The sequence below is a fragment of the Babylonia areolata genome, chromosome 7, assembly GCF_041734735.1.
Source record: "Babylonia areolata isolate BAREFJ2019XMU chromosome 7, ASM4173473v1, whole genome shotgun sequence".
NCBI lineage: Eukaryota > Metazoa > Mollusca > Gastropoda > Neogastropoda > Buccinidae > Babylonia > Babylonia areolata.
The window spans coordinates 51,471,228-51,481,644 of record NC_134882.1 but is presented as its reverse complement, the minus strand read 5'-3'; the positions used below and the strand labels follow the sequence as shown (position 1 = coordinate 51,481,644).

Here is a 10,417-nt window from a genome sequence, read left to right as displayed (position 1 = left end):
CTTATAAGGCACGCGTTCTTGCATTCACATGTTGGCAACACGCTCTAACAAAATGTACCCATCAACTATGTTCGTTTATTTTTTTTTTTAAATTTTATTATTATTGTTTTTTTGTTCCTTTTTGTTATTTCTGTTGTTGTTGTTTCTTTGTTTGCATCTTACAAGGATTATTTGACAACGTGTTCTTGTATTAACATTTCAACAACATGCTCTTTCAAATATTACCCATCTCGCCTTTTTTCTGTTTTTTTTTTCACATCTCCCAAGATTTGTTTGACTACACGTTCTTGAATTAACATTTTGGCAACACGCTCGTACAAATTTTACCCATCTAGTATGTTTTGGTGTTTTTTTTTTGTTTTTTTAAAATTTTACATCTTACAAGGTTTATCAGACAACACGTTCTTACATTTTGGCAGCACGCTCAAACAAAGTTATACGTATCGAACATCTTTACATCTCACAAGGTTTATCAGACAACGCGTCCTCTCTTTAACATTGCAACGACACATTCATGCAGATTTCCACATAATTATATGATATTTGATATCCCACAGAGCTTCTTTATCTATTCTGTTTCACGTGATTTTAGTGTTTTACACAAGCCTATGGTCGACTCCCTGGTGCCAGCAGCATTGCTTGATTCTAACTTTTTGAAAGTTACACGTGACTGAATGCCTACGTTGACGCCGTACTCCACACAGTTAGTAGCGGGTTACGACCATACTTGGCTCTTCCGTCCGAGCAATGCAGTTGGCTTCAGGGTCCTGTCTTGACCTGCGTGTTGGATGTATGGGAGGGTCAAACATCTGGTTTTCTTTTCTCTCTTCTTTTTCTCTCTTCTTTTTGACTCACTTGTGTAAACAAAGTGAGACTATGTTTTAACCCGGTGTTCGGTTGTCTCTCTCTCTCTCTCTCTCTCTCTCTCTCTCTCTCTCTCTCTGTGTGTGTGTGTGTGTGTGTGTGTGTGTGTGTGTGTGTGTGTGTGTGTGTGTGTGTGTGTCTGTGTGTGTGTTTGTGTGTCTGTGTGTCCATGGTAAACTTTAACATTGACATTTTCTCTGCAAATACTTTGTCAGTTGACACCAAATTAGGCATAAAAATAGGAAAAATTGAGTTCTTTCCAGTCATCTTGTTTAAAACAATATTGCACCTCTGGGATGGGTACAAAAAAATGAAGCCTAGTTATATGCAAACTGCATTTACTGTTATATTTGGCACTTTGATCTGATATCCGACCCAACAACAAGAGCAGTCATTATTATCATTTTTTGTTCAAACAGGAACTTCTTTTGCTAAGCATGGAAGTTTTATTTATTTTGCAAACGCTTTGGTGCAGTTAGTAAAAGAAGGAAATTAGTCTGTAATTAATGCTAGGGGACTTAAATCGAATCTGGCTAGGACTTTTTTTTCTTTTTTTTTTTTTAACGCGAAGCTTTATAATTACAAATACAGAACACATTTTAACGATTAGATTTTTTTTAAAGTGTATCACAAGTGCGTCTTGAAGGCCTTGCCTCTCTTGTTTGATTTTGTTTTTTCATGGGTGTGTGGTGTAGCACAGGCCTACATAAATCATGAATCAGTCCGCACGTTTTGAACCCTCCTCACACCTGAAAGTCTCTCTCTCTGTCTCCGTCTCTCTCCCTCTCTGTCTGTCTGTCTCTGTCTCTCTCCCTCTTTCTCTGTTTGTGTCTCTGTCTCTCTGTCTGTCTCTGTCTGTGTGTTCAGTGTTCAGTGTTCAGTGTTCAGTGTTCTCTCTGTCTGTGTCTGTCTGTATGTCTGTCTGTCTGTCTGTCTGTCTCTCTCTCTCTCTCTCTCTCTCTCTCTGTCTCTCTCACATACACACACACAAAAAAACAAACAAACAACAACAACAAAAAACAAAAACAAAAAAACAACAACAAAAAACAAACAAAAAAACCCAACAAAAAACAAACTCACATACACACATACACACACATACACACAAAAACAAACACACACATACACACAAATAAACACATGCACATAAACACACACACACACACACACACACACACACACACACACACACACAAACACACACACATTCTCAACATAGGAAACGTGAACTGTGCTGCTCTAGAGCTTTAGAGGCCATACCAATACCGATGGGAGTTTTCTCTCCCCGCGACCGAAACATGTGTGTGTGTGTGTGTGATTCAGTGTTTGGCCCCAACCACCCCGCCCCTATCCTGCCGCCACTACTCACCCACAAACTCGCAAGCGTTCCACTCTCTGTCATGCCAGTGTGGAGTGATGGCCTAGATGTAACGCGTCCGCCTTGGAAGCGAATGAATGAATGAATGAATGAATGAATCTTTATTTTCCAACGGTGAAGATATTAGCACTTTGGCCGACTTACACATCTGCCGTTGTTCTAAGAGACACACAAACATGTACGCATATAAATGTAGTTATACATAAGCGAGAGAATCTGAGCCCACTGGGTGTCGAATCACACCAGCAGTCGCCAGTAATTTTCTCCCCTCTTCCACTCGACTTTGAGTGGTGGTCTGGACGCTAGTAATTCGCTTGAGACGTTAAACTGAGGTCCCGTGTGCAGCATGCACTTAGCGCACGTAAAAGAACCCACGGCAACAAAAGGGTTGTTTCCTGGCAAAATTCTGTAACGAAACAAAACAAAAAACAAAACAAAAAATCCATTTCGATATGAAAACATAAAAACTGCAGGTAGGAAAAAAAAAATAAAAAAATAAAGGGTGGCGCTCTCAGTGTAGCGACACGCTCTCCCTGGGGAGAGCAGTCCGAATTTTACAGAGAGATCTGCTGTGACAAAAAAAAAGAGTAATACATGTCACTCACTCCCCGGTGTTTGACTCAAAAAGGAGAAAGACTTCCAAAATGGTCATTCAACTGCTTCTCTCTCAGCTGAGCGATTACAGGGATTGTTTTTTTCCTTAAACGTCTTAATTTTTTTTAACTTTTTTTTTTAATTCAACTCATAAATGGGCAAAAGTTTACAAAGTAAAATCTGTTTTCTTCAATTCAAAAATACGCAAAAGCCATTGCTGTTTGAGTGCGAAATCCTGACGAATATTTTAATCAAAACATTGTATTGGAAACATTTTCTGCTATGTGCACATGTCTTCCACTCCACCATCACCTCTCAGATTGGACAACTCACCTCTCAGATGGACAACTCACCTCTCAGATGGACAACTCACCTCTAAGATGGACAACTCACCTCTCAGATGGACAACTCACATCTCAGATTGGACAACTCACCTCTCAGACTCGAAAACTCACCTCTAAGATGGATCAACGTACCTCTAATATTGACAACTAACTCTAAGGTCGAAAGCTGACCTCTAAGGTTGACAACTAACCTCTCCGATTGGACAACTCACCTCTAAGATCGACAGCTCACCTCCCAGTTTTGACAACTCACCTCCCAGTTTTGACAGCTCACCTCTACGGTGGACAAGATTGACAACTCACCACTAAGATGGACAACTCACCTCTAAGATGGACAAGATGGACAACTCACCTTTAAGATGGACAAGATGGACAACTCACCTCTAAGATGGACAAGATGGACAACTCACCCGTAAAATGGCAAGATGGATAACTCATTTCTAAGAAGGATAAGATGGACAACTCACCTCTTAGATGGACAAGATGGACAACTCACCCGTAAAATGGCAAGATGGACAACTCACTTCTAAAATGGCAAGATGGATAAGTCTTTTCTAAGAAGGATAAGATGGACAACTCACCTCTAAGATGGACAACTCACCTCTAAGATGGACAAGATGGACAACTCACCTCTAAGATGGACAAGATGGACAACTCACCTCTTAGATGGACAACTCACATCTAAGATGGACAAGATGGACAACTCACCTCTAAGATGGACAAGATGGACAACTCACCTCTTAGATGGACAACTCACATCTAAGATGGACAAGATGGACAACTCACCTCTAAGATGGACAAGATGGGTGACTCACCTCTAAGATGAACAGCTCACTTCTAAGATGAACAACTCACCCCTCAGGTCGCCCACGCCGTCAGAGTCGGAGTCCTGGAAGGACCTGGGGTACACCTGGTAGACGACGCCCTTCTGCCACCAGGGCTGGTCCGGCGGGAAGCGGTCCCTGACCGAGTGACTCAGCAGCACCACCGGCACCATCACCGCCACGCCGATCGCCATGGCCAGGAAGACGGAGGGCAGACACAGGCGGCTCTGGCAGAGCCTCTGGCACCGGCTCTGCTTCTCGGGGTCTGGGTTCGTGTCTGGGGGGTCGTTGGCCGTCATTCTTCTTCTTTTTTTCTTTTTTTTTTTTTTTTTTTTTTACTTAGGGTGATGGGGGTTGGGGTGGGTGTTGTCTTGAACTGGTGTCCTGTTTAGAAGACACACAAAACTGAAGTCAGTTGTATGCGCTTAGAGCCGCAAGGGATATACACTGATGCATGCACACACGCACACATACACTCACATACGCACACACACGCGTGCGTGCGCTCGCGCGCACACACCCACACCCACACTCACACACATACACACACACACACACACACACACACACACACAAACGGGCACGCACACACACACACGCACACACACACACGCACAGTCACACACATGCACACACACACACGCACACACACACACACACACACACACACACACACACACACACACACACACACACACACACACACACACACACACACACACACACACACACACACGATGATGATGATGATGATGATGAATTTTGTTTAATGTCCCGTCACACATACTAGTAATTGTTGACATTTTGTCAGGTTTGAGTGTTATCGTGTGGGAGAGGAGGAGGAGGAGGGAGATGAATGGTGAGCTAGGGGAAAGCGGGTAATTGGAGGGTGAAATATGAAATGGATATTCAAGTACAATTAGAGAAAAAAAAAAAAAATTCAGTGGGCTTCGTTAAAGAGAAGTCGCTAAACGATATGAAAGACGCACCGAATATACATCATTCACGGGAGCAGTATAATCCCAGACATCTCTCTCTCTCTCTCTCTCTCTCTCTCTCTCTCTCTCTGTATATTTATCTAACTACACACACACACACACACACACACACACACACACACACACACACACACACACACATATATATATATATATATATATGTATATAAGCACTCGTGCTTGTAGACACAACGTTATCTATCATAATGAAAATATGGATCCGAACAAAAATGAATTGCGCAACTACTATGACTGCGTACCTAAATAGATGAATACCCAAGTAAATTAAAAAAAAGAACAAAAAATCAAAACAGAAAAACAACAACAACAACAACAACAACAAAACAACCCCAAAACAAAACAAACACATCCAATATCGTTTCTATATCGAAAAGTTAAATATTCAGTTTTGCAAGCATGATTATTGTTATTTTAATTCCGCTCCTCATGCAATTACACGTGTAGGTAACAACAGTAATGATGTAATAAGTGCGATATGCAGTATAAAACCGACGATTAAAATGTACATTTAAACACTCATACGAATACTTACATGCATAGCCTGGCACAGACACCCACCAAATCAAACGCTCACACACTGATTTACGTTCATACAGATACAACATCACAACACAAAAACATAGCAATCATCGTACATATTTGTACATCGAAATACCTACTAGATGCATACCTCGTACCACAACAGAATACTTAACACCACTTTTACACTGATCAAAAACAAACCAAGACACACAAAAGCAATCCTAATACTTCAAACCAGTTATATATATATATATATATATATATATATATATATATATATATATTTTTTTTTTCAGTTTCAGTTTCAGTAGCTCAAGGAGGCGTCACTGCGTTCGGACAAATCCATATACGCTACACCACATCTGCCAAGCAGATGCCTGACCAGCAGCGTAACCCAACGCGCTTAGTCAGGCCTTGAGAAAAAAAAAAGAAAAAAGAAAAAAAGGTGAATAAATAATAGATAAGCTTACACAAATTAATAAATGAATAAATAATAACTATAATGTAGAAAAATAAATAAATAAGATAACAATGATGATAAATAAGCAAATAGATGTCAAACATGAAGACACACATTCACATATACACCCACACATGCATAACAGATATTCACCGAACATGCAGTTTCACAGATATGAAAGCAGTCAAATACATATAAACGTACATGAGCTCCAACACACACACACACACCACACACATTACCCTGCACCTCCTCTACCCCCCTCCTCCACACACTCATTTCTAGTCTACGTATCACAGCTTCCACGGCACACACACACACACACACACACACACACACAGATGAACACTTACTTGTACAAGCACACACACATATGCCCATATCTCCACACACATATATACAAAGATATATATATATATATATATATATATATATATATATATGTGTGTGTGTGTGTGTGTGTGTGTGTGTGTGTGTATTAAAATGCCTAAATAATGTGCATCGACGCTTTTAAAATGATTCTCACCCCAACCCCTACTTCACACAATACCACAGAAAGAGACACAGAAAACACAGAAACAAGTACGTACTCACAAGCATCAGGGAAGGTAAAATTCGGAGAGGTGCGTCTTTAGGCAACTACAAGACACATGTGAACAAACCTTTGTTTTATTTTATTACGATTCTTCTTCTTCTTGTTGTTCTTCTTTTTCTTCTTCTTCTTTTTCTTTTTCTTCTTCATATCATTATCATCATCATCATCATCATCATTATTATTAGCATCATATCCCCCCCCCCCCCCATTTTTCTTATAATTGAACATACCTGACGAAAAAAAGCGCTGCAGTCTCCCCCAGCCAAATTTCAGTTGTTAGCACTTTGCTGTGTAGCCCCACAAGAAATGGGTGCGTTTACACAGGACAAAAAAAAAAAAAGCGGCTGATACTGTGATAGTCTGAACGTTATCAGGGCTTTCGAAAACACATGATCGAGTTCGTAGTTTGAAATCCGGGGTTGAAGGTGAGAGGGGGGGGGGGGTGGGGGGGGGTGAGGGGGGGGAGTGGGGTGGAGGGGGGGGGGGGTGACGACAGGGCCCTGGAGATTGAAACTGAACTTGTGTGTGTGTGTGTGTGTGTGTGTGTGTGTGTGTGAGGTTAACAACACTGGGTTTGCGACTGCACGACTGCACTGTATGAATCACCCTTTACTGCGCTATACTACACTAATACTGTACCACACTGTACTGAATACAGGTGACATCATGTCGCCACACTACACTACAGTGTACAATACAAGACCACGTTGTCTGAAACACAGGCCTAACCTGCATTACGCTGACTCTACGCTAACATAAACGAAAACAATCAAAACTGAATGAAACCAAGCCATAATAGATGAAAGCAGTAAGCCTACCTACTGCATTACGCTGACACTACGCTAACATAAACGAAAAAAAAAAATCAAAACTGAATTGAACCAAACCAAAATAAATGAAACCAAATTAGACTCGACTAAACAAGAAAAAAGAATCCCACTAAAAAATATGTAGATAGTCACTCATGTCCGACTATAACCACCAGAACAGCAGAGGAGACAACCGCTGTCTCGACAATCCTAATATATCTCTAAGCTTTATTTCTTTTATTTGCTTTTCATCTTGCTGGCGTGAATTATTAATACAACTGCTGCATTTACGGCATTCCCCCTTTATTTTATACGTCTCAGATAATTTTTTTCATGCTTACACAAATGGTCATTCTCTTATTATCCATCTAGCACGTGAAATTCTGTTTTCGCTGTCTGAACTTTAAAATGGAATTATGAAGATTTGATATTACACGCGAGCAGGGTTCTGCGTTCCTGGCTAATCCTGTTCAGGTTGTTAGGAACAGAACACGACAGAAAAAGAAAGTGAAAATGTTGCTTCAAACGACTGGCCACATCCAGAGCAAGCGCCATGATTTTTGCAGGCGAGTAGAAAGAGAGTGAAACTTTTTTTGAACACAGTATACGCGCTCTTTAGCACAGTCTTTGTTTGCCAGGCAAAGGCTGCTTTTTGCATGTCTTGCGTTTTTTAAAATTTATTTATTGTTATTTTTTAAAAACAATTTTGATTTGAAGGCCAACAAACCAGTTGCGTGTCAGCAATTTTCTGACATTTCACCGTTTGTTGTGCTTATCCATAGTTTGCAATGCAAGCTTATTCATTCTTTCGCACCAAACGAGTTTATTGCATTGTATTGTATTGTATTGTATTGTATTGTATTGCATTGTATTGTGTGCTGTGTTGTGTTTTATTAACCTGTATACTTTTTGTAACAAACTTGCCATTTTCTTCTGCGCATGCAAGAAACAAGACAACTTGGGTAGTGCTCAGAACAAGGCGTGGAAGGTTCATTCCGCCAGCCATGCACAGGACTGGAGGGGCAGAAATGTGGATACTGCCGATATTTTAACAGAATGTATGCAGTCTTTCTTCTTTTTTTTCTGTTAAACGACCAGCATCGACTTGCAGATGACTGTTGTGGTTGATGCATGCTGGCTATTTTCGTGTCTCCATAACCCACTGAATATTGACGTGGATTACAGGTTCTTTAACGTGCGTACTTGATCGTCTGCGTTCGTATTCGCATGAAGGGGGTTCAGACACTAGCAGGTCTGCGCATATGTTGACCTGGGAGATCGGAAAAATCTCCACCCTTTTACCCACCAGGCGCGGTTACCGAGTTTCGAACACGGGACCCTCAGATTGATAGTCCGGCAACTGAACATCCACATTTTTTCCCCCGCGAAGACGGAATGAGCACTGGATGTTCACTCCGTCAGTCACTCTTCTTCTTCTTCTGCGTTCACTCGTATGCACACGAGTGGGCTTTTACGTGTATGACCCTTTTTACCCCGCCATGTAGGCAGCCATACTCCGTTTTCGGGGGTGTGCATGCTGGGTATGTTCTTGTTTCCATAACCCACCGAACGCTGACATGGATTACAGGATCTTTAACGTGCGTATTTGATCTTCTGCTTACATATACACACGAAGGGGGTTCAGGCACTAGCAGGTCTGCACATATGTTGACCTGGGAGATCGTAAAAATCTCCACCCTTTACCCACCAGGCGCCGTCACCGTGATTCGAACCCGCGACCCTCAGATTGAAAGTCCAACGCGTTAACCACTCGGCTATTGCGCCCGTCAGTCACAAAGAGGGTGGAGGTGAAGAAATCCGGATATTGGCGACAGTCCAACGTTTTAACCACTCGGCTTTTGCGACCGTAAAAAAAAAAGAAAAAAAAAATCGTTCTGAACTTCGAACGCCCGTCAAAAAAAAATCTTTTTCGCTCTGTACTTCAAACGCCTGTTGTTTTACAGGAGAGAAGACCGGCAGGATTTAATGTACTATGTCCTTGCACGAGGGTAGATAGTAATCTACCCGTGAACCTGGCGACAAGCGAAAAGCGGTCATTGGGACCGAGGGACGTGGTTTACTTTGTGATAACGCCCGACCTGAAGCCTGTGTACATACAATTTCACAGGGGTGCTGAGGTGAAGTTGTTCAGTTGCATGTTAAGGTTGTTGAGATAACTGGGTAAATGGAGTGTTGTGTTATCGAGTGAATGTGTGTGTGTGTGTGTGTGTGTGTGTGTGTGTGTGTGTGTCTGTGTGTGTGTGTGTGTGTGTGTGTCTGTGTGTGTGTGTGCGTGTGTGTGTGTGTGTGTGTGTGTGTGTGTCTGTGTGTGTGCGTGTGTGTGTGTTTCTGTGTGTGTGCGTGTGTGTGTGTGTGGTCAATATTTCATAGTAACAGTTTGTGAGATAATAGACACGCCGCATTCCTCTCCCCCAAAAAGCGTGAGTGTGAGGGGGGAGAACACAATGCATGTAAACCCTTACAAATGTGTGTGTGTGTGTGCGTGTGTGTGTGTGTGTGTGTGTGTGTGTGTGTGTGTGTGTGTGTGTGTGTGTGGATGTATGAATGTGTGTGTGTGCATGTATATGTGTGAGTGTGTGTGTGTGTGTGTGTGTGTGTGCGCGCGCGCGTGTATATGTAGACATGGGATAGTGGGTAATTTGAGGGGTGCAGAAAGGGGAGGAGAGGAGAACTGAGATCATAGACGTGATGGTTTGTTCTTCCATTATGCCATTGCCACTCTACAGCTACTACAGCCAGTACACAAACACTGAAAGGATTGCGCGTTGGGTTACGCTGCTGGTCAGGCATCTGCTTGGCAGATGTGGTGTAGCGTATATGGATTTGTCCCAACGCAGTGACGCCTCCTTGAGCTACTGAAACTGAAAGGATTGCGAAAATGGTATGTTCTCAAAAATGAACGTGTATCAGGAACACACACACACACACACACACACACACACACATTCAGTCGTAGATGGACAGGGAGAAGGGGGAGAGAGAGAGAG

General features: G+C 42.0%; 1 protein-coding gene across 1 annotated transcript in view; it reads right to left on the bottom strand.

Moving 5' to 3' along the window:
• Positions 1-6,922, bottom strand: part of LOC143284302 (alpha-glucosidase-like) — a 29,070-nt gene extending 22,148 nt beyond the window's left edge. The window contains exons 1-2 of the mRNA XM_076591003.1: positions 6,831-6,922; positions 4,036-4,388 (exon numbers count right to left, since the gene is read on the bottom strand). Coding sequence (XP_076447118.1) covers positions 4,036-4,303 — 268 coding nt within the window. The 5' untranslated portion in view covers positions 4,304-4,388; positions 6,831-6,922. The remainder of the gene's footprint in view (positions 1-4,035; positions 4,389-6,830) is intronic.
• Between the last annotated feature and the right edge of the window lie 3,495 nt (positions 6,923-10,417).